The following is a 25522-nucleotide window of genomic DNA, read 5'->3' as shown; positions in this document are numbered from 1 at the left end:
GAGTTGGAGAGACAATGCCACTCATTACACAGACAGCGAGTTGGAGAGACAATGCCACTCATTACACAGACAGCGAGTTGGAGAGACAATGCCACTCATTACACAGACAGCGAGTTGGAGAGACAATGCCACTCATTACACAGACAGCGAGTTGGAGAGACAATGCCACTCATTACATAGACAGCGAGTTGGAGAGACAATGCCACTCATTACACAGACAGCGAGTTGGAGAGACAATGCCACTCATTACACAGACAGCGAGTTGGAGAGACAATGCCACAGATTACACAGACTGCAAGTTGGAGAGACAATGCCACAGATTACACAGACTGCGAGTTGGAGAGACAATGCCACTCATTACACAGACAGCGAGTTGGAGAGACAATGCCACTCATTACACAGACAGCGAGTTGGAGAGATAAATGCCACTCAGATTACACAGACTGCGAGTTGGAGAGACAATGCCACAGATTACACAGACTGCGAGTTGGAGAGACAATGCCACTCATTACACAGACAGCGAGTTGGAGAGACAATGCCACTCATTACACAGACAGCGAGTTGGAGAGACAATGCCACAGATTACACAGACTGCGAGTTGGAGAGACAATGCCACAGATTACACAGACTCTGAGTTGGAGAGACAATGCCACAGATTACACAGACTGCGAGTTGGAGAGACAATGCCACATTAACACAGACAGCGAGTTGGAGAGACAATGCCACATACACAGACAGCATACTGTGCCACAGATTACACAGACTGTAGAGACAATGTCAGATTACAGATTAGTTGGAGAGACAATGTCACATATTACTCTGAGTTGGAGAGACAATGCCACAGATTACACAGACTGCGAGTTGGAGAGACAATGCCACAGATTATACAGACTGGAAGTTGGAGAGACAATGCCACAGATTACACAGACTGCGAGTTGGAGAGACAATGCCACAGATTACACAGTCTGCGAGTTGGAGAGACGATGCCACAGATTATACAGACTGCGAGTTGGAGAGACAACGCCACAGATTACACAGACTGCGAGTTGGAGAGACAATGCCACAGATTACACAGACAGCGAGTTGGAGAGACAATGCCACTCATTACACAGACAGCGAGTTGGAGAGACAATGCCACAGATTACACAGACTGCGAGTTGGAGAGACAATGCCACAGATTACACAGACTGCGAATTGGAGAGACAATGCCACAGATTACACAGAGAGATAAATGGGGTAGGTACAACCCCAGTCATTAGTCTAGCTAGTGTTTATGAGCCGCGGATTAAGAAATGGGATGCTGCTCATACTTTTAGCTCCTCCACACTCCTGTGTTCAGAATGGACAGATGTAGAACACACAGTCACATGGTCCTAATAACTCTGCCTCAAAAAGGAGGTCATCTCATACTTATTAATTCTTTTGTCGCAATCTTCACCACCATGTTAAAGTCAACATTCATGTGAGCCCTCCAGTAGCGACGGTTTCGTCCCCATACGTTGGCTGGAAAGCAGGGACTACCAATTCCGTGGAACACTCTGGCAATCGCTCGGCCGTTCAGCTTGTGCTCTGTACCGTACACATTCACAAATTGACGAATGTCCGACACCAGTTGTCCCAGTTCGTACTGTGGAACCTATCAAAGCGAAAAAAGTTCTGTAGGTTTTTTTCCCCTTCACATTTTTGTTACTTTGTTTTTTTATGTAAGATGAAGGTTTGAAATCATACAAATCTAAGTTAATGTAACCAATTTGTGCAGCATTGTATTATTTCATCAACTTGACTTAAATATTACATTTCATTCATACCTTATAAAATATCAGGAAAGATTTAAGTTTGTAATGAACAGTTTTAAATTAAAACACTCACACAAAAGTATATAACCAGTATACCTAAATTGTAATATTTAATTTCTGTCACAATGAATTGCACATGGTAAAGTTTGCCTTATACAGAAACAAAACTGTATTTAACTTTACTATTTCTATAAAGAAATAATTATAAACATGCAAAATCGATACAGATGTGTCAAAATCCTGAAAATTGCTGTCATCAAATTACTATCTCAATATTCCCATTTTTAGCAGCATTTTGTTGATTCGTCCAATATATCAGACACAGGTTTATATTTACCTCTGGTGTGTCGTCTGCTTCTTCTAATGCCTGTTTTAATAATGTTTGTTCCTGAAAGTAGTCCACGATTACAACTTTCAACTTCTCATCTTTTCTTTTGTCAAATTCATCCGAGCACATCCAGTAATTCTTGTGGGAAACACTAGTAAAATATAAAAGATACCTCAAATGATATATATGTCCTGCTACCATATGAAATTTGTTTCACTTTATCATAATCAATTTTTTTTTACATTGCTGGAAACCCACAAGCAATATCTCGATTGTTTGTAATAATAGAATGGTACATATACTGGCTCATGGGTTTTTGATGAAAACTCATTTTTTCACATGAAAAAAGGGCCCAAATTGCTCAGCTGCTACCTACCCCTGCGAATTGATGTTCATGAACTTTCATGAACCATGAAATGTTTATGAATGTTCATGAACTTTCTGTAAATGTTCATGAATTGTTCATTAAATTTTTCATACAAAGTTCATGAACCAGTTCATGAACATTGGTTCATGAAGTGTCCATAAAATTTCATGAACTTTTCATGAATAGTTCATGAATATAATATTTAAATATGGTTTTCATGAACTGTTCATGAACACCAGTAGATTGTTCATGAACTTATTCTTAATTCATGAATTATTCATGAACATAAATTATATGTTCATGAACTAAATTGAAGTAACTGGTTATATATTAATTATGCTTTAAAAACATGCCTTGATTTTTTAATGCTAAATTTGGTTTTTTCCCTATTTTTCAAAAATATTTGAAGCTCAAAAATTTTTTTTTTTTTTCATAAAATCAAAGAGAGGCCTCTTGCATGATCACATGACAAACAATCTGGCTTTTGATTGAGTGCTGGAATATAGGGTCATGACATCAGCAGATTTTAAACAGTGATGGAGGCATTTACAAAGAGATGAACTATGTGCAACAATTCTTAGGATATATTATAATCCAAAGGTTCATTTTATGGATTGATGACACAGTTTACAAGGTATGTTAAATATCCAATTATATTGTTTGTTTGATTTCAATTTAATGTGCATAGCATATCTTTAGGAGCTGGAGTTTGCATGTACATGTGTGTGCAACATAACATGGAGATCTTTGATTTGATTTCTACAAGTAAACAAGCTAGTTTCATAACCTGAAAGGTGCGAAACAATAAAGAAATGTATAAATAATTGGTATCTAAAAGATTAAAAGGTTAATATATGTAGAATCTGTTTTTCAAAAGTCACATTTTAACTATTGAAACTTTCCATTTACTGGCTCCATTTGTTTGACAAGAAATGCTTCCAATGTAGTCAGAATCAGTTGATATACATGGTAGCTAGTCCTTTAATTAATAATAAATATTAGCATTTTATGGATACAGAAGCTATCAAATTTAACTAGTCATTTAAAAGGGTCAGGGCATTTCCTTTCACAAGCTAGTAGCCTGAAATGTATGTGTACATAATATTGCGCTTAGACATGTGTAAGGAATTTACATTGAGATTAAGGATGGACCATGGCCTCAAGGCCATACTTAGTGGGGATAGGGAGGGGGTACAGAGTAGGGGAAACAGCTGGACACAAAGGGCCCTTGCACTTATATACTGTCAGTATAAACTTCACCACTGAACTACAATAGACAGGTTTATTAAAAATATTTGCTATCAAAGGAAATTTTTTCAACTCTCTTTAAAAACAAAAAAACAACAATTTGTTACAAAGTATCAAATTGCATTTATGTTGCGATGATTGCAGCTTTTTTATTATGTCTTATTTTGTTTGGCGCCATGCGAATATTTTTGGAGTGAACTGGTCAGCCCTGACTGACCACACAAAAGGTCACGCGAAGGGATATGTGATCACGTGACCTTTGATAGCGTCACTCAGAAAATTCTCACGGCAAGGTAGGCGCCATTTTTTATATTGATTTAATCCCACGTTTTGCCAGTTTGTTTACCTTCCGGGTCACAATCTTCTGCTCAACGATGCGTGTAAAAGTTTTAGTTATGGGACATAGCTATGTCAGACGGCTTGGGGAGGAAGTGAGTAGAGATAGTTCGGGATGGACTAATCTACGTTTGTCCGAGGACGATGTTTTTGTTATGTTTAAAGGCAAAGGAGGTGGGAAGGTGCGCGATATGTTCACAAGGGATTTTTCTAGTTACATTGAGCATGTTAAACCTGATGTAGTCATGCTACAGATTGGTGGTAATGATCTGGATAACGTTAGTGTCGATCCGACCGAGATAGCTCAGGATATTTTGTCTGTTGCGAGCTGGTTAGTGTTCGGACATGGTGTCCGCCATGTTGGCGTGTTGCAGTTGTTGCCTCGTGTGAGGACTCGTTGTTTACCTGCATCTCTGTATAATGACTCTGTACGGAAGGTGAACTGTGTTTTGAAAGACCGCATATCGGAATTACCACATGTTACGTACCATAAACATAAGGGACTGAAAGCCAGTGCACAAAATGTGTTTTTGTCGGACGGCGTTCACTTGAATTATTCATGCGGCATGCCTTAATATATTCGGAGTGTCCGTGGGGCAGTGCTTTCGTCCTATCGGAGAATTACACAGTGCAATATAAAGTAAGTGTCTCCGTGGTTTAAGGGATTGCATTATATAGCTACTAAAGAGTATGTGCATCGAGTACCCTTTAGTCAGCTCTATATGCAATGTGGCGTTTTTTGTCCCCTCACCTACAATAGTTAGGTAATTTTTATGTTAAAATGTATTTAGTTGTATAAATACAAAGAATATGATGTATTCTTACATGTGTACTTACTACAGAGTTTGTATCAAGTCAATGTTGTTTTCCATGTCGTTTTAATAAAACGGCCATTTCAATCAAAATCTGATGTTTTGGTTATTTTTACTATTGTACTATTGCATAGCTTGCTGCTGGTCTGCCTTATGCAATTCATGCAACATAAAGACTTATATATAATAATTATATATATTGTATGTAATGTATATGCTATTATGACATCTATTTATAATCTATACTATGACTTTGCCATTTTCTCCTAAAAAGAAAACTCATTGCTTGAAAAATAAACATGTCAGCTGGAGACATTTTAATGAATTTGTTTTTCAATATTAAAGTATGATTGCTGCAGTTGTAATTCATTACAAATTTTGATTCAGTATCAAACTGGTTTGATGCAGTTCATGAACTGTTCATGAACTAGATATTCATGAACTGCTCATGAACTAAATATTCATGAACTGTCATCAATTTTTTTCATGAACAGTCCATGAAGCATTGTTTACTATTTTCATTTGGCCATTTAATGTTCATGAACTGTTCATGAACTATTCATGAACTATTCATGAACTGTCCATGAACTATTCATGAACTGTCCATGAACTATTCATGAACCTGTTCATGAACTATATATTCACGAACAGTTCATGAACAAGTTCATGAACTGTGCATGAAAATGCTGTGTATTATTTCCATTAGGCCATTCAATGTTCAGGAACATTTATGAATGTTCATGAACTTAATTCATGAACTTTTGATGAATAGTTCCTGAATGTTCATGAATTATTCATGATCGATTCGCAGGGGTTGTAATCATGGTGCATAATATAGGTCCAATATAGTCAATTCAATTTGTTCTCCATGTTTGGCTAAATTAGTTTATAAAGGTCAAGGTAATTCATTTGAACAACCTTAGTACTCCAACTTAGCAAGCTACAATGCTAAAATTAGGTCACTATTTAAGGGTTAAGTTATTGACAGGAAGTCATTTAAAATAATTTAGCCTATTTGACCTCTGTGACCTTATATGAAGGTCAAGATCATTAATTTGAGGTCACATATAAGCTCTCTAGGCCTTTTAGTTATTGACAGGAATTCATTCTGATTTTAGTCTTTTTGACCCCTGCGACCTCTAATAAAAGTCAAGGTCATTCATTTGAAAAAACTTGAAAGCCTTTTATCCAAACACGTTATAAATGCAACATGATGCCTCAAGGATTCTTTGTTTTTGAGGAGAGATTGGAGGGAAAAGTTGATGGAAGACGGATAATGGACCCTGTACCATACCATATACGCTGTCTTGTCCTTTTGGCAGAAGAGCTAAAAACTGTGTACATCTCCATATTGGTGAAGAACATGTACATACAATATACTAAAACAGAATAATATGTAATGGCTTGACTTTATATAACACAGTCTTCATTTCTGGCAACTTACATGAACTTTACATATTTTAGTATCTACCAGAGAATGTGAGGTTTCAACTGTGCTGAATTAGGCCAATAGATATAGATGATTAGCCAACGAATGGAAGAATCTATGGCCTGAAGTTGTAGTCATGGTTATACAAGATGGAAGCACAAAAAAATCTATAGAAGTATGGGAAGCCATAGAACCAGCGAAGCCAAGGTGACCTAGTTTCTTTTCACATTCAAACTCATTGCCAAAGGAAAAGAAATTACTTAGAAGCTTGTTACACAACATAAACCATTTCTAAATAATTAAGTAAATAACTGTCTGATACCACATTTAGCTGGACATTATTGAAATGTATTTCACACTGAAAACTGTTTTTGATATATACAGTAACCATTCATATTCCAAGGGTATTTTTTTTGCTCTTTCCTTGCAAGAAATGTAACATTAATATATGGTTGTGGGAATTTGCTTTTTCTGCATAACATTTACCTATGTAACCAGAAGGATGATTACGCCAGTTTATCATTGCAGTCACCTATTCAAGTTAGCTTTTAAACTTAAATTTGATTACGCCAAAATAAAGGTTAACAGCACAGTATAACTAAGTCATACCCAGCCCTTGTCTAATCCAGATCCCTGTCTACACAGTATAACTTGGTCAAACCCAGCCGTTGTCTAATCCAGATCCCTGTCTATACAGTATAACTTGGTCAAACCCAGCCCTTGTCTAATCCACAGTATAACTTGGTCAAACCCAGCCCTTGTCTAATCCAGATCCCTGTCTATACAGTATAACTTGGTCAAACCCAGCCCTTGTCTAATCCAGATCCCTGTCTATACAGTATAACTTGTCAAATCCAGCCCTTGTCTAATCCAGATCCCTGTCTATACAGTATAACTTGTACAAACCCAGCCCTTGTCTAATCCAGACCTCTGTCTATACTGTATAACTTGTACAAACCCAGTCCTTGTCTGATCCAGATCCCTGTCTACACAGTAGAACTTGGTCAAACCCAGTCCTTGTCTAATCCAGATCCCTGTATATACAATATAACTTGTACAAACCCAGCCCTTGTCTAATCCAGATCCCTGTCTATACAGTATAACTTGGTCAAACCCAGCCCTTGTCTAATCCAGATCCCTGTCTATACAGTATAACTTGGTCAAACCCAGCCCTTGTCTAATCCAGATCCCAGTCTATACAGTATAACTTGGTCAAACCCAGCCCTTGTCTAATCCAGATCCCTGTCTATACAGTATAACTTGGTCAAACCCAGCCCTTGTCTAATCCAGATCCCTGTCTATAAAGTATAACTTGGTCAAACCCAGTCCTTGTCTAATCCAGATCCCTGTCTATACAGTATAACTTGTCAAATCCAGCCCTTGTCTAATCCAGATCCCTGTCTATACAGTATAACTTGTACAAACCCAGCCCTTGTCTAATCCAGACCTCTGTCTATACTGCATAACTTGTACAAACCCAGTCCTTGTCTGATCCAGATCCCTGTCTACACAGTAGAACTTGGTCAAACCCAGTCCTTGTCTAATCCAGATCCCTGTATATACAATATAACTTGTACAAACCCAGCCCTTGTCTAATCCAGATCCCTGTCTATACAGTATAACTTGGTCAAACCCAGCCCTTGTCTAATCCAGATCCCTATCTATACAGTATAACTTGGTCAAACCCAGCCCTTGTCTAATCCAGATCCCTGTCTATACAGTATAACTTGGTCAAACCCAGCCCTTGTCTAATCCAGATCCCTGTCTTCACAGTATAACTTGGTCAAACCCAGCCCTTGTCTTATCCAGATCCCTGTATATACAATATAACTTGTACAAACCAAGCCCTTGTCTAATCCAGATCCCTGTCTATAAAGTATAACTTGGTCAAACCCAGCCCTTGTCTAATCCAGATCCCTGTCTATACAGTATAACTTGGTCAAACCCAACCCTTGTCTTATCCAGATCCCTGTATATACAATATAACTTGTACAAACCCAGCCCTTGTCTAATCCAGATCCCTGTCTATACAGTATAACTTGGTCAAACCCAACCCTTGTCTTATCCAGATCCCTGTATATACAATATAACTTGTACAAACCCAGCCCTTGTCTAATCCAGATCCCTGTCTACACAGTATAACTTAGTCAAACCCAGCCCTTGTCTAATCCAGATCCCTGTTTATACAGTATAACTTGGTCAAACCCAGCCCTTGTCTAATCCAGATCCCTGTCTATACCGTATATAACTTGGTCAAACCCAACCCTTGTCTATATCCAGATCCCTGTATATATACAATATAATTGTACAAACCCAGCCCTTGTCTAATCCAGATCCCTGTCTATACAGTATAACTTGGTCAAACCCAGCCCTTGTCTAATCCAGATCCCTGTCTATACAGTATAACTTGGTCAAACCCAGCCCTTGTCTAATCCAGATCCCTGTCTATACAGTATAACTTGGTCAAACCCAGCCCTTGTCTAATCCAGATCCCTGTCTATACAGTATAACTTGGTCAAACCCAGCCCTTGTCTAATCCAGATCCCTGTCTATACAGTATAACTTGGTCAAACCCAGCCCTTGTCTAATCCAGATCCCTGTCTATACAGTATAACTTGGTCAAACCCAGCCCTTGTCTAATCCAGATCCCTGTCTATACAGTATAACTTGGTCAAACCCAGCCCTTGTCTAATCCAGATCCCTGTCTATACAGTATAACTTGTCAAACCCAGCCCTTGTCTAATCCAGATCCCTGTCTATACAGTATAACTTGTCAAACCCAGCCTTGTCTAATCCAGATCCCTGTCTATACAGTATAACTTGGTCAAACCCAGCCCTTGTCTAATCCAGATCCCTGTCTATACAGTATAACTTGGTCAAACCCAGCCCTTGTCTAATCCAGATCCCTGTCTATACAGTATAACTTGGTCAAACCCAGCCCTTGTCTAATCCAGATCCCTGTATATACAGTATAACTTGTCAAACCCAGCCCTTGTCTAATCCAGATCCCTGTCTATACAGTATAACTTGGTCAAACCCAGCCCTTGTCTAATCCAGATCCCTGTCTATACAGTATAACTTGGTCAAACCCAGCCCTTGTCTAATCCAGATCCCTGTCTATACAGTATAACTTGGTCAAACCCAGCCCTTGTCTAATCCAGATCCCTGTCTATACAGTATAACTTGGTCAAACCCAGCCCTTGTCTAATCCAGATCCCTGTCTATACAGTATAACTTGGTCAAACCCAGCCCTTGTCTAATCCAGATCCCTGTCTATACAGTATAACTTGGTCAAACCCAGTCCTTGTCTAATCCAGATCCCTGTCTATACAGTATAACTTGGTCAAACCCAGCCCTTGTCTAATCCAGATCCCTGTCTATACAGTATAACTTGTCAAACCCAGCCCTTGTCTAATCCAGATCCCTGTCTATACAGTATAACTAAACCACCTTGTCAATCAACAAACCCAGCCCTTGTCTAATCCAGATCCCTGTCTATACAGTATAACTTGGTCAAACCCAGCCCTTGTCTAATCCAGATCCCTGTCTATACAGTATAACTTGGTCAAACCCAGCCCTTGTCTAATCCAGATCCCTGTCTATACAGTATAACTTGGTCAAACCCAGCCCTTGTCTAATCCAGATCCCTGTCTATACAGTATAACTTGGTCAAACCCAGCCCTTGTCTAATCCAGATCCCTGTCTATACAGTATAACTTGTCAAACCCAGCCCTTGTCTAATCCAGATCCCTGTCTATACAGTATAACTTGGTCAAACCCAGCCCTTGTCTAATCCAGATCCCTGTCTATACAGTATAACTTGGTCAAACCCAGCCCTTGTCTAATCCAGATCCCTGTCTATACAGTATAACTTCGTCAAACCCAGCCCTTGTCTAATCCAGATCCCTGTCTATACAGTATAACTTGTACAAACCCAGTCCTTGTCTAATCCAGATCCCTGTCTATACAGTATAACTTGTCAAACCCAGCCCTTGTCTAATCCAGATCCCAGTCTATACAGTATAACTTGGTCAAACCCAGCCCTTGTCTAATCCAGATCCCTGTCTATACAGTATAACTTGGTCAAACCCAGCCCTTGTCTAATCCAGATCCCTGTATATACAGTATAACTTGGTCAAACCCAGTCCTTGTCTAATCCAGATCCCTGTCTATACAGTATAACTTGGTCAAACCCAGCCCTTGTCTAATCCAGATCCCTGTCTATACAGTATAACTTGGTCAAACCCAGCCCTTGTCTAATCCAGATCCCTGTCTATACAGTATAACTTGTCAAACCCAGCCCTTGTCTAATCCAGATCCCTGTCTATACAGTATAACTTGTCAAACCCAGTCCTTGTCTAATCCAGATCCCTGTCTATACAGTATAACTTGGTCAAAACCCAGCCCTTGTCTAATCCAGATCCCTGTCTATACAGTATAACTTGGTCAAACCCAGCCCTTGTCTAATCCAGATCCCTGTTATACAGTATAACTTGGTCAAACCAGCCTTGTCTATCCAGATCCCTGTTAACAGTATAACTTGGTCAAACCCAGCCCTTGTCTAATCCAGATCCCTGTCTATACAGTATAACTTGGTCAAACCCAGCCCTTGTCTAATCCAGATCCCTGTCTATACAGTATAACTTGGTCAAACCCAGCCCTTGTCTAATCCAGATCCCTGTCTATACAGTATAACTTGGTCAAACCCAGCCCTTGTCTAATCCAGATCCCTGTCTATACAGTATAACTTGTCAAACCCAGCCCTTGTCTAATCCAGATCCCTGTCTATACAGTATAACTTGGTCAAACCCAGCCTTGTCTAATCCAGATCCCTGTCTAACATATAACTTGTCAAACCCAGCCTTGTCTATCCAGATCCCTGTCTATACAGTATAACTTGGTCAAACCCAGCCCTTGTCTAATCCAGATCCCTGTCTATACAGTATAACTTGGTCAAACCCAGCCCTTGTCTAATCCAGATCCCTGTTATACAGTATAACTTGGTCAAACCCAGCCCTTGTCTAATCCAGATCCCTGTCTATACAGTATAACTTGGTCAAACCCAGCCCTTGTCTAATCCAGATCCCTGTCTATACAGTATAACTTGTCAAACCCAGCCCTTGTCTAATCCAGATCCCTGTCTATACAGTATAACTTGGTCAAACCCAGCCCTTGTCTAATCCAGATCCCTGTCTATACAGTATAACTTGGTCAAACCAGCCCTTGTCTAATCCAGATCCCTGTCTATACAGTATAACTTGGTCAAACCCAGCCCTTGTCTAATCCAGATCCCTGTCTATACAGTATAACTTGTCAAACCCAGCCCTTGTCTAATCCAGATCCCTGTCTATACAGTATAACTTGTCAAACCCAGCCCTTGTCTAATCCAGATCCCTGTCTATACAGTATAACTTCGTCAAACCCAGCCCTTGTCTAATCCAGATCCCTGTCTATACAGTATAACTTGTACAAACCCAGTCCTTGTCTAATCCAGATCCCTGTCTATACAGTATAACTTGGTCAAACCCAGCCCTTGTCTAATCCAGATCCCTATCTATACAGTATAACTTGGTCAAACCCAGCCCTTGTCTAATCCAGATCCCTGTATATACAATATAACTTGTACAAACCCAGTCCTTGTCTAATCCAGATCCCTGTCTATACAGTATAACTTGGTCAAACCCAGTCCTTGTCTAATCCAGATCCCTGTATATACAGTATAACTTGGTCAAACCCAGTCCTTGTCTAATCCAGATCCCTGTCTATACAGTATAACTTGGTCAAACCCAGCCCTTGTCTAATCCAGATCCCTGTCTATACAGTATAACTTGGTCAAACCCAGCCCTTGTCTTATCCAGATTCCTGTATATACAATATAACTTGGTCAAACCCAGCCCTTGTCTTATCCAGTTCCCTGTTTATACAGTATAACTTCGTCAAACTCGGCCCTTGTCTAATCCAGATCCCTGTCTATTCTGACGTAACCGTATTTTCCTTCTACAGTAATGAATACCTTTAGTACCTGTAATCTTGGCTATATAGGCAGCTCATCCCAGTACAGTAAAATCTGAACAATGTTTAATCTAGAAACTTGTCTTTTCTGACATAACTGTATTTTCCTTCTGATTTATAGTAAATGTAATTAATACCTTTATAATCCAGCATTCTGGCTATATAGGCCAAATTTGCTTCTCCTGGTAGCATATGGTTTAGACAAGTTTCACTGTTTTGGAAATATCATGAAAACCTTATTGGGCCTATAACTGGTTTAATACGGTAGGAATAAGCATCGATCAAGAATATATCCATAGATATATAGCTTTAAAATCAAATGGAATATAAATTCTTTTCTATTTGTGGTAGCAACTTACAATTCAAAACTGAACAAACCTTAACGTTTATATATTTTATAAACAGTGAATATATCAATATTTAATTCTTTTTGAATTTGCTATAACAACAAAGATATTAAAAAATTAGTATAATTTCAATTGCTCCCTGGGATACATTTCTAACGTTAGAGATTCATTCTAGCTTCAATAACACTCTACAATAGCTTTCAGTTTGGAACATATTTCACATTTGATTTCATTTCACCATTTCTAAACATGAAAATTTTATACAAATTGATTCTTTCTGTTTCCGAATTACTTTATAGACAATACTTAACAGCTGAGTTTATTTTAAATGCAATGCTTTTAGCACTTTATAAATATTTGCCTGGTGTAAAGTCGCAATAGCAACCGAAATGTTCTCCTGAGGGTTAGGAATGCACAATGCACTTTATGTACCCATGTGCATTGCTCAATATTGACGAGCATAGTGGAGAGAATTTAATGGCACATTGTATAAAAATCCAGCCATTTTTCTGTACTAGAGAAATGGATTCTGTCTAATGTTGTTCTGAAAATGTCACCTATTTCATTCCTTTTGAAGGTTTCATATGTTTGTATTGTGTATGCTGTTGTGAGTACAATATGTGGCCACATACTACCTGGCGATTGGTCAATATTGACGGTGCAAGACACAATGGCTAATGATAACACATTATCCCTCCCCTTACAAGAAAATTATACTGTTTACCAGATAATGTACCTATATCCTTCCTACATTTCTGGTTCAAACCTTTCTAATATAAAAGATGTGTGGTCCAATAAAAAAAATTTTCTTTGATAATTTAGTGGCATCTATTCCTTTTCGTGGTTCTAATATTTTTCTACAACCCTCCCAACATATGATACATATGTGGCCTTGTATGAAATATTCCAGCAGTCTTATTCAATTACTGTTCGCAAAATACATAGCAATGAATATAGGTTTTCATGAAAATCAATTAGAAGCCATACATACTTCAGATATTACAGAGAAACACATACTAGCCTCTTCACTTAATGGAATTACGGTTTGGCACAAAATATGGATTGAAATTTAAAAATAAATATCACATATTATACATTAATCCTTTAAAAAAGAGAAATTCTATTTCCTATCAACTGACAGCAAATTGAATTTTATCTTTATGTAACTGTATCACACTTTCAAAAACATTGGCTAGGTTCTTGAGTATTGATCATCTGACTGCAGTGTTGTAGAGGTATTGGGCATACTTACCCCCTGAGGTTGTTGTAGAGGTATTGGGCATACTTACCCCCTGAGGTTGTTGTAGAGGTATTGGGTGTACTTACCCCCTGAGGTTGTTGTGGAGGTATTGGGCGTACTTACCCCCTGAGGTTGTTGTAGAAGTATTGGGCGTACTTACCCCCTGAGGTTGTTGTAGAGGTATTGGGCGTACTTACCCCCTGAGGTTGTTGTAGAGGCATTGGGGGTACTTACCTCCTGAGGACGTTGTAGAGGTATGTTGTAGAGGTATTGGGGGTACTTACCTCCTGAGGTTGTTGTAGAGGTATTGGGGGTACTTACCTCCTGAGGTTGTTGTAGAGGTATTAAGGGTACTTACCCCTTGAGGTTGTTGTAGAGGTATTGGGGGTACTTACCTCCTGAGGGTGTTGTAGAGGTATTGGGGGTACTTACCTCCTGAGGGTGTTGTAGAGGTATTGGGGTACTTACCCCCTGAGGTTGTTGTAGAGGCATTGGGGGTACTTACCTCCTGAGGGTGTTGTAGAGGTATTAGGGGTACTTGCCCCTGGAGGGTGTTGTAGAGGTATTGGGGTACTTACCACCTGAGGGTGTTGAAGAGGTATTGGGGGTACTTACCTCCTGAGGGTGTTGAAGAGGTATTGGGGTACTTACCACCTGACGGTGTTGTAGAGGCATTGGGGGTACTTACCTCCTGAGGGTGTTGTAGAGGTATTGGGCGTACTTACCCCCTGAGGTTGTTGTAGAGGTATTGGGCGTTCTTACCCCCTGAGGGTGTTGTAGAGGTATTGGGCGTACTTACCCCCTGAGGGTGTTGTAGAGGTATTGGGGTACTTACCCCCTGAGGGTGTCGAAGAGGTATTGGGGGTACTTGCCCCTGGAGGGTGTTGTAGAGGTATTGAGGTACTTACCAACTGAGGGTTTTGTAGAGGTATTGGAGGTACTTGTCCCCTGAGGTTGTTGAAGAGGTATTGGGGTACTTGCCCCCTGAGGGTGTTGAAGAGGTATTGGGCATACTTACCCCCTGAGGGTGTTGTAGAGGTATTGGGGTACTCACCCCCTGAGGTTGTTGTAGAGGTATTGGGGGTATTTACCTCCTGAGGTTGTTGTAGAGGTATTGGGATTCTTACCCCCTGAGGTTGTTGTAGAGGTATTGGGATTCTTACCCTCTGGGGGTGTTGTAGAGGTATTTGGGGTACTTGCCCCTGGAGGGTGTTGTAGAGGTATTGAGGTACTTACCAACTGAGGGTTTTGTAGAGGTATTGGAGGTACTTGCCCCCTGAGGTTGTTGAAGAGGTATTTGGGTACTTACCCCCTGAGGTGCTTGTAGAGGAATTGAGCGTACTTACCCCCTGAGGTTGTTGTAAAGTTATTGGGGGTACTCACCTCCTGAGGGTGTTGTAGAGGTATTTGGGGTTCTTACCCCCTGATGTTGTTGTAGAGGTATTGGGGGTAATTGCCCCCTGAGGTTGTTGTAGAAGTATTGGGGGTACTTACCACTTGAGGTTGTTGTAGAGGCATTTGGGGTACTTTCCCCCTGAGATTGTTGTAGAGATATTGGGGGTACTTATCACTTAAGGTTGTTGTAGAGGTATTGGGGGTACTTACCATCTAAGGTTGTTGTAGAGGTATTGGGGGTACTTATCACTTAAGGTTGTTGTAGAGGTATTGGGGGTAGGTATTGGGGGTACTTACCACTTAAGGTTGTTGTAGAGGTATTGGGGGTACTTACCACTTAAGGTTGTTGTAGAGGTATTGGGGGTACTTACCACTTAAGGTTGTTGTAGAGGTATTGGGGGTACTTACCACTTAAGGTTGTTGTAGAGGTATTGGGGGTACTTACCACTTAAGGTTGTTGTAGAGGTATTGGGGGTACTTATCACTTAAGGTTGTTGTAGAGGTATTGGGGGTACTTACCACTTAAGGTTGTTGTAGAGGTATTGGGGGTACTTACCCCCTGAGGTTGTTGTAGAGGTATTGGGGGTACTTTACCACTTAAGGTTGTTGTAGAGGTATTGGGGGTACTTACCCCCTGAGGTTGTTGTAGAGGTATTGGGGGTACTTACCACCTAAGGTTGTTGTAGAGGTATTGGGGGTACTTATCACTTAAGGTTGTTGTAGAGGTATTGGGGGTACTTACCACTTAAGGTTGTTGTAGAGGTATTGGGGGTACTTATCACTTAAGGTTGTTGTAGAGGTATTGGTATACATAAGGTTGGGGTTGTTGTAGAGGTATTGGGGTACTTACATATTGGGGTACTTACACTTAAGGTTGTTGTAGAGGTATTGGGGGTACTTACCACTTAAGGTTGTTGTAGAGGTATTGGGGGTACTTACACTTAAGGTTGTTGTAGAGGTATTGGGGGTACTTACCACTTAAGGTTGTTGTAGAGGTATTGGGGGTACTTACCACTTAAGGTTGTTGTAGAGGTATTGGGGTACTTGGGGGTACTTACCACTTAAGGTTGTTGTAGAGGTATTGGGGGTACTTACCACTTAAGGTTGTTGTAGAGGTATTGGGGGTACTTACCACTTAAGGTTGTTGTAGAGGTATTGGGGGTACTTATCACTTAAGGTTGTTGTAGAGGTATTGGGGGTACTTGCCACTTAAGGTTGTTGTAGAGGTATTGGGGTACTTACCACTTAAGGTTGTTGTAGAGGTATTGGGGGTACTTATCACTTAAGGTTGTTGTAGAGGTATTGGGGGTACTTATCACTTAAGGTTGTTGTAGAGGTATTGGGGGTACTTACCCCCTGAGGTTGTTGTAGAGGTATTGGGGGGCATTTACCTCCTTAAGTTGTTGTAAAGGTATTGGGGGTACTACCACTTAAGGTTGTTGTAGAGGTATTGGGGGTACTTACCCCCTGAGGTTGTTGTAGAGGTATTGGGGGTACTTATCACTTAATGTTGTTGTAGAGGTATTGGGGGTACTTGCCACTTAAGGTTGTTGTAGAGGTATTGGGGTACTTACCACTTAAGGTTGTTGTAGAGGTATTGGGGGTACTTACCCCTGAGGTTGTTGTAGAGGTATTGGGGGTACTTACCACTTAAGGTTGTTGTAGAGGTATTGGGGGGTACTTATCACTTAAGGTTGTTGTAGAGGTATTGGGGGTACTTATCACTTAAGGTTGTAGTAGAGGTATTGGGGGTACTTGCCACTTAAGGTTGTTGTAGAGGTATTGGGGTACTTACCACTTAAGGTTGTTGTAGAGGTATTGGGGGTACTTACCCCCTGAGGTTGTTGTAGAGGTATTGGGGGTACTTATCACTTAAGGTTGTTGTAGAGGTATTGGGGGTATTTACCACTTAAGGTTGTTGTAGAGGTATTTGGGGTACTTATCACTTAAGGTTGTTGTAGAGGTATTGGGGGTACTTACCACTTAAGGTTGTTGTAGAGGTATTGGGGGTATTTACCACTTAAGGTTGTTGTAGAGGTATTTGGGGTACTTATCACTTAAGGTTGTTGTAGAGGTATTGGGGGTACTTACCACTTAAGGTTGTTGTAGAGGTATTGGTGGTTCTTGGCCCCTGATGTTGTTGTAGAGATTTTCATGTGTATATTTTAGCTACATTGTACATAGTTACATTACCTTCTTAAAGTGTTGTAGAGGTATTTGAGTTGCTGTATCTCAGTTTTTTCCTGCGTCTGCACCCTGTCGTGTAGAAATTGAAGAACATCGTCTAACTCATCGTCATCCAGATCACCAGGCGAGCGGAAGTGGAATGCAAGGTCAGAAAACTCTACAAGTACTCCACTTCTGACTGGGCCTGTTGTACCTGTAATGTGCATCAAACAGTACTCATTAAAAGGTCAAAGGTGTGACAGCATGCATTAATAACCAGGTCAACAGTTTAATAAAAACAGGTGAGACAATATAACCTTATAACAAGGTCAAAGGTCAAAATAAACTGGTGATACAATATGCACTTGCAAAAAAAGCCAAAGGTAAATGAATTATGACAAGGTCAAATTTGATACACACAGGAGAGATAAGGTTAACACTTAGTGGCTCCAGAGTACAACACTAAGACTTTGGACAGTAGTAGTTTATCACATACAGAGTGCAGATTGTCTAGTTACATATATAGGCGAAGTGAGAGATCTCCCACGAAAAGTGTCTCGGAACTTCACCGGTGGGAGCACATATGAACCAGCATTACCTCTCGACTGGGACTCAGAACTTCAGAGCTCTAGACAAAGATTCTGCATCTCGGTGTCTAGACCTGCACTCAACCATGACAGAGGACACTACGAGTTGGTGTACGCCAGCCTGATTCAGTCACATGACTTAGGGTTAATCCTTGGGTCATGCGACTGAATCCCACTAAGAATTAGTCTAGCTCCTAACTGACTAATTAGACTGAAGAATTTAAAGGCATCTAGATGATAAATGAAATCTACCTGTGAGTAGATCTTTTGTTGCAAAACTAAGTTTTACTTTCATCTATAATGGTAACCTTAAATAGAATTGTCGCCAGAGTGGATGACTAATACCCCATCCACCCACCCCACAAATTCAGCAACAACTCCATTAATAGGGGACATTGCATAACCCTATAGTTTTCTCAACTATTATGTCAAGGGTCTGTTTACCAAATTTTATCAAAATCTGTCAAGTAGTTTAGGAGGAGTTTTCTGGACAAAGTTGTGTCGACAGACAGACAGACAGACAGACAGACAGACAAACAACTCAATTCCATTATACCCCTTTTAACTTGAAGGTATATCAAGCGGGAAACATACTAACCAAGGTAGACAAAGAGAACACCAGAACACTTATAATCTATTTGTTTAATGTCCTATTAAAAGTAAGGGTCATCAAGGACATGACAGGTTTAGGATCTAGAGGAAAGCCGAAGTAACCAGAAAAAACCCACTGACCTAGTCACTGGTAACTGTCCTACATGGATGTTAATTCACCTCTAAACACACATTTAGGCTCTTCTAAATCAAAGACTAGACGAGTCTATTATGATATTTCTAGTTAAACTTGCGATCAACATAAAGGTAGAAGGCTAGTGGCAACATGTTATAACCATGAAGGCAATGTGTTATAACCAGGCAACATGTTATAAACAAGCAGGCAATGTGTTATAACCAGGCAACATGTTATAAACAAGCAGGCAATGTGTTATAACCAGGCAACATGTTATAACCATGCAGGCAATGTGTTATAACCAGGCAATATGTTATAATCACCCACAACATTTTTAGCCTTGGTAATCAAAAATAGAATTTTCAAGATGAGTTTCATTGAATGTCTTTTGAGAGTAATAAAAAATTACGTTTATGATGCTTTTTTAAAATTGAACTCAAAATACAAAATTTTGGTAGATATCAATGTCTAAAAGTGAAATCAAAATGTCAAATTGAGGCAGCAATTTTGTCATGCCATTATGGATTTTCGACATGATGGCTCTTATCCTGTTTCTGCTTAAAAGAAAAGATGAAGAAAAAATCTCTAAGAAAAAGGCAGCAGTAAGATAAGAGTCTATATAAGCCAATAAATGACTGCTCTAGTGTACTTCAATACAATTTGCTTTTGAACAAAAGAAGCCTATAGTAAGGTCATGAATTTTAATGAGCAGTATACATTGTTGGTTTCATGAGACAAACTTACAGTAAGGCACAAAGAAGTGAGGGTTTCGTTTTTCCCTGTAGCAAGATACTGATTTACAGAAATGTCATTGCTGGCTTACTTGGTGACCGGTAAAGCTCAGCCTACACCACAGATGGAAGGGCACACCAATATCACAGCAACATAAATCTAATGTTAAAGTGTCTCTGTTACAACTACTTCAATTAGAATAAATCTGGCTTGTCCAGTAGAATTCTCCAATACCAATCACCCAATCTGTTTTATTGTATTGTGTGAATGTAGACCAAATAAAACTGTTACTTCTATTGTTGCTACATCAAATCTTTGTGCCATTCAGACTCCCTTCTAATAGGATTTCCCATCTATTATAGGGAGAAAATGTTTGTCTCTCAAGTTGAAATTTAATCAGAAGTAATAGAATTTAATATCTTGGTCCAATAAAAGCTGATCAAGGTCAAATTCAAATCACCAAGGAAACTAATGCCTGTTTTCAAGGACACAGATCAAGGTTCACACCAGCTTTAAAAATTCTGTCGCCAAATTTTTTGCCAAAGTGAAATTTCTTATGCCAAATAAGATTTGTTGGAGCCAAAAAAAATGTAAATTTTCTTGTTAAAAAATGAAGAATTATCTCCCTTTCCAATAAATAATTTTACTTTTAGATAACTATTCGGAAAGATTAAACAAACACTTAATGAAAGGCTCATTTAACAGGGTGTATTATTTAGTAGAAAGGCTTTCTCAGCATTTTGTTTTGTGTTAAAAAATGCAAACATTGATTAATTGAATTTCATATTGTATCACAGATATTCTTCAATTAATCCCTAAATAATTATATCTCTAAAAAATCAAAAGAAGTAAAATAAGTGAGTAATAATAACATTAATTGTGAAATTTATTATTTCAATTAATTTGAAATTATACTGATTATTTTTGCTGTAAAAATATTTTTTCGCAAAATGCGACATTGGCGACCGACCACTGGCATGAACCCTGCAAATTGAGTTGTAAAAGGTAGCAGATTACTGGACATCTGAGAGTAATCGCCATCTTGTCTGGACAAAGACAAATTTGACAATGTATACAGGAAAATTGCCATCTTGTCTGGACAAAGATAAAAATGACAATGACCAAAGAACAAATTGTCTCGTCTCTGCTTATTAGGTTGATATATTGTTTGTATTTCAAGTCTTCAAAATTTTTAAACTTTTGCAGAGAACCTGAATGGAAAAAAGAGACTAAATCCATATTCTGTGTAAATCCATATTACTGATTAGTAATTAAAATATGGATCAATTAACAATCAAAATAAAGAATCAACAACAAAGATAAATAAATTGATAAAACCAAAATAACACACACTATCTCAGAAAAGATTCACTAGTCCAAACTCTAAGTGGATTATAACACAGGAAGCAGCGACAGATTTATATCCAGACTCCTGTTAAATCAAGACCAGGAGTTCTGGGAGAGTAAGTGTTTACTGCTTCATCGACGATATCCACCTTATGACTCTAGGCTTCGATTTCTAGAAACTAACTTCAGCAAAAATAAAAAAAAAATTCAGTCAAATATTACATAGAAGAAAGTTTTTATTTTTATTTCAACCAATCTTATCAATAATAATCAATATGATTGGTTCACAAGCTAAGCCTACATAAGCCCTCTTGTAAGTTTTTATTGAAGTCTGCGGTTTTCGTTCTGAGAAATCAGGACGAGGTCAAATCAAGGTCAAGATCATTCTCAGTATAAAAATAAGAAACAGAAGCGAAATTGTGAAATATGTTAATGTCATAGAATACAGTTTTATATAATGTTATATCTAATTTGTTAATACAATTCTGTATCATAAAGCTGAGACAAAATTATATAACAGATTAGATTCAGCGATACACCATGTGCACTGAACTAAGTACCTGGCCGATTAAAGTCCCAAGCAAGTGTCTTAAGCTCCCGCTTGACTGGTCCAGATGACCAACCCATACAGTCACTGACCTCGATGACCGAGAAGGATAGACTGTTAGTGTCACTGAAGGTCTTTCCATTTTTCTTTGCTCTGGCTATCGCCACGGCAACTGGTGGACACTACAATAGAAACAGTATATATAACTAAATTTCCCCTGAGCATTATCCTGTCATTTGCTTAATAGGATTGTTAAGTGTACATTTCAAGTTATTACTACATAAATGATGCCTCATTATCACTGTTAATTAATACTCCTTGTTATCACTGTTTAATACTCCTATTTCATAAATGCCTTGATCATCAGACCTTGGTATTTACAGTCAGAAATATAGACACTACTCGGACATTTTTAAACATTACATTGACATCAAAAGACATGGTTTCTGTATTAGCATCCAGAGTTATCTGTCCTTGTGGGTAGGTATTTATTGTGACTTCATATGTTTACGAGTGAAACTTCATAAATTTTTTTCTAAAAAGAGAAAACAATGTAGAATTTCTATAACAAAATAATGATGTCACAATACAGGGGTTTCAAGATCCCAAAACGATGTTGGTAAGTATGATTTACCATCGTTTAGTCCTGTCTTCCAGTGATTAAAATGTCATCTTTTGATGTAATTTCTGTGATGTCATAATCACTGGAAGGTGGGACTAATCAAAGGTAAATCATACTTTGCCCATGTCATTTTGGATCACAAAACCCCTATATTGATACTAAATTGCACGGGTAAAAACAGCTACATTATATTAAAATAAGTTGTAACTGGTTTAACTATTTCTCAATAAAGACTCTCACCCCAGCATTCTACAGACCCAATATCAGGGTTTCTAGGCCGAACAAAAAGTTGAAAACATGTTTTCACCCATGGTACCTACAGTTGGTAGTAGACTAAAGGTTACACCCTTGTGCACACGGAGTGCACGAGGTTTAGACTACAGGTAGACACGGACGGAGTGCACGAGGTTTAGACTACAGGTAGACACGGAGTGCACAAGGTTTAGACTACAGGTAGACACGGAGTGCACAAGATTTAGACTACAGGTAGACACGGAGTGCACAAGATTTAGACTACAGGTAGACACGGAGTGCACTACATGTGAACACACGGTGTCCACTACGGGTGGACATGGTGTCCAGGTACATTCAGACCTAGACAGACAAGTTGATGTGTTGTAGCTAGGAATCGGGGGAATACATTCTTCAATTTAAAAGAATACATAATTATAATGTTTTAGAGTTTATTTTTTTAATTACAACATCTACAATGAAGTGTACAGTATATATAACTATACTTTATTTTTCTTGGTAAATACATCTCTGCTACATTAATTAATAAAACCTTTTCATTGCAAAAGTAAAAAAGATAAATTTATGTTCATTAAGTATATGTCTATTTGATTTTATATCTGTAGGTTCCATTTCATATCTAAAATATATTACGTTTTCAAAAGTCAATGTATTATAGGTAGATTGCATTAAATATATATATCATTTACATGAAATACAAGCATTTTCACAAGTCAAAAACAACTGTGAATTGCAGCATAAACCAGTCTTATTGTGCTTTTGAGACACTTTTTATTTCATAAAAAACTATACAATGTAAGTAATACAATCATATACCGGGTGATACATAGCTTTTAAATAAAAAAAGATTTGATGCATATCAATCAGTTATCTAGCGATACTGTTCTAGATCGTCTTTCATTAAAATATATATACAGTTGTATATTATTTTTCTTTTCTAATTTAAGTTCTAAGTGTAATGTACGTAAAAAGAGTTTAATTACGTATCCTTTATTAAAAACTGAAAGTCTATAAAAGACCATGCATAATTAAATCCACTTCAAACTATGTGACGTCCTCCACTTATTGGTGGCTAGCCTACCTACAAGTACCCAATTCAGCTTGTTTTGATTCTTAATTACCAGTAAACACAATATGCCCGACCCCGCAAGTTATCTTGACCGTATATTGCGTCATGGTCCAATAATTATAACTTGTCAAAATACAGGTAAGCCAGTATCCAGTTATAAAGGTACCTCACGGATCATCGATAGATATAGCCAGAGGGTAGAATCGTTGCCTTCTGTGTTTGCACGGCTTTTATGAGAATGGGGCAGTATTATCTTTGTACATGTAGTTTTTAGAAATTGTTACAATGGAAGTTTGTTAAGACAAACAAAATATACTTTACCGTTTAAAAATCATATAGGTTTATGAATTTGAAACACATAGAATACCATTCTTATTAGATATATAATAATAATAATAATTTATTTTATTAGAGTACGTGTCACACATTTTTTCAAACATACAATAAAATATATTTGAATTAAAATGTCCAGTCTAAATGACTTACGAGACACTGTTAAAAATATAAACATTCGATGTAGTACACGTTATAGCTTTGACAATATGTACATGTAACTAAAAAGAAATTTAACGTCTTTTCTTTAAAAAAACTGAATATAGAACTAGCTAAAATCGACTGCATTTCACTGTTTGACATCAAGAAATAAAACTTTTCATCAGAACTATACTTTAAAAAGTCATTATTAATACTATTAGATCTGTTAAAAAGTCTTTGCCGTTCTTCATTATAAAAGACACAGTCCCATAAAAAATGTGATTCAGTTTCTCTTTCGTTAAAATCACAATATTTACACAGTCTTTTATGTAAAGGAGATACATGTACATACATGCTGGAGAGCCTGGGTACACCGTGCACCGTATTCTGGGGGGGGTAGATTGCAATTGGGATGAGGTAAAAACTAGCTGGGAAAACACGATAAGTGATGCTGAATACACCTCAATTATAATTATTGTCATGACAGGCAGCCGTGTAGTGGAGATGACGGGAGCTGTACAATGCGTTAATCAAGCATGTCAGTCACAACCATGCATTTCCCAATAATACATGTACAGTGGAACCTCCCGAAACCGATCATGGTCGGTGCATATAATTTCGGCCGGTTTAGAGAGGGTTCGGTTTGGAGAAGTGAACCGAATACCGATCATCACGATCCGGATTTAATCGATCGGAAGTCGTTTTTTACATTAGTGCACCGCATGTATGCCTAGTGTTCGTTAAAACCGACCGATATTGATTGTTAATGTGAATGTTATCACAAAAGAGAAAATCATACGTTTAAAAGGAATGGATTACAGCAAACTTGACTTTGTTACCGCTTATAAATATAGTTTAGTTAGTTGCGTGAATGTTCTTGGGGATGTTCTCGTCTGCAACCTACATACGACCGATCGCTTCCGGTTACGTCAAGAATCAAATTATATGGTCTAATTACACGATGATCAGTCGATGCCGGTGACATTATATGACATAGTCATTTTCTAAAACAATACATGGGCTTCGGCTTCTTCTTACAGATCATTTACGTTATCCGACAACTACAAATGTAAATAAAAAAACCGTGTAATTTGAAATACGAAACTTTCTCTTTATTACTAGCTCTGCTTGTTTTCCTACAGTAAACAAACCGCGTGCACATTCTAGACCTTCTTATAGAATATCTAAAACAATAGGAGCAATGAATAATAAATAATTACACCACCATCACACTCGGAGTATAATTACCGTGTACATAACTACCTATAGCTTTTACACCTGTAAATACATGCCCCAAGGACATGGCATGCGACAACTATGGTACAGGTACGGCTGTGTATATCAAACCCGGATCGGACGCGCTTACTAGACACAGACCTCAATGCCATTCTAATCGGCATGTCGCACACGCTAAGAGCCCGGCTATTTATCAGAACGTGTTATTACATAGTATAACCCTTTAGACTATTCAACACCGATCCTATAAAACAACCGCGCGCTACATCCACGGTAACTGGACAAACGGAATATGAGTAAGGAAAACCTCAGCTTTGTTTGTGGAAGTTTATAATATAACTAATTAATAAAGATGAATGTCAACACCGTACAATCACCATCCAATAGTTCCTGTTTTCTATTCTAGAGGGACATCCGGTTTTTGTGACTAAGGGTTTCGGTTTTGGAGGGTTT

The 25522-nt window shown here is 38.5% G+C and overlaps 1 protein-coding gene across 1 annotated transcript in view; it reads right to left on the bottom strand.

Moving 5' to 3' along the window:
- Positions 1-805: 805 nt before the first annotated feature.
- LOC138316639 (ATP-dependent DNA helicase Q4-like) overlaps positions 806-25522 on the bottom strand; it is a 280275-nt gene continuing 255558 nt past the window's right edge. Inside the window, exons 21-24 of the mRNA XM_069258313.1 lie at positions 21430-21598; positions 17504-17690; positions 2134-2275; positions 806-1636 (exon numbers count right to left, since the gene is read on the bottom strand). Coding sequence (XP_069114414.1) covers positions 1400-1636; positions 2134-2275; positions 17504-17690; positions 21430-21598 — 735 coding nt within the window. The 3' untranslated portion in view covers positions 806-1399. The remainder of the gene's footprint in view (positions 1637-2133; positions 2276-17503; positions 17691-21429; positions 21599-25522) is intronic.

This window comes from Argopecten irradians, chromosome 2 (genome assembly GCF_041381155.1).
Source record: "Argopecten irradians isolate NY chromosome 2, Ai_NY, whole genome shotgun sequence".
Classification (NCBI taxonomy): domain Eukaryota; kingdom Metazoa; phylum Mollusca; class Bivalvia; order Pectinida; family Pectinidae; genus Argopecten; species Argopecten irradians.
This window is presented reverse-complemented; position numbering and strand designations above follow the sequence as displayed.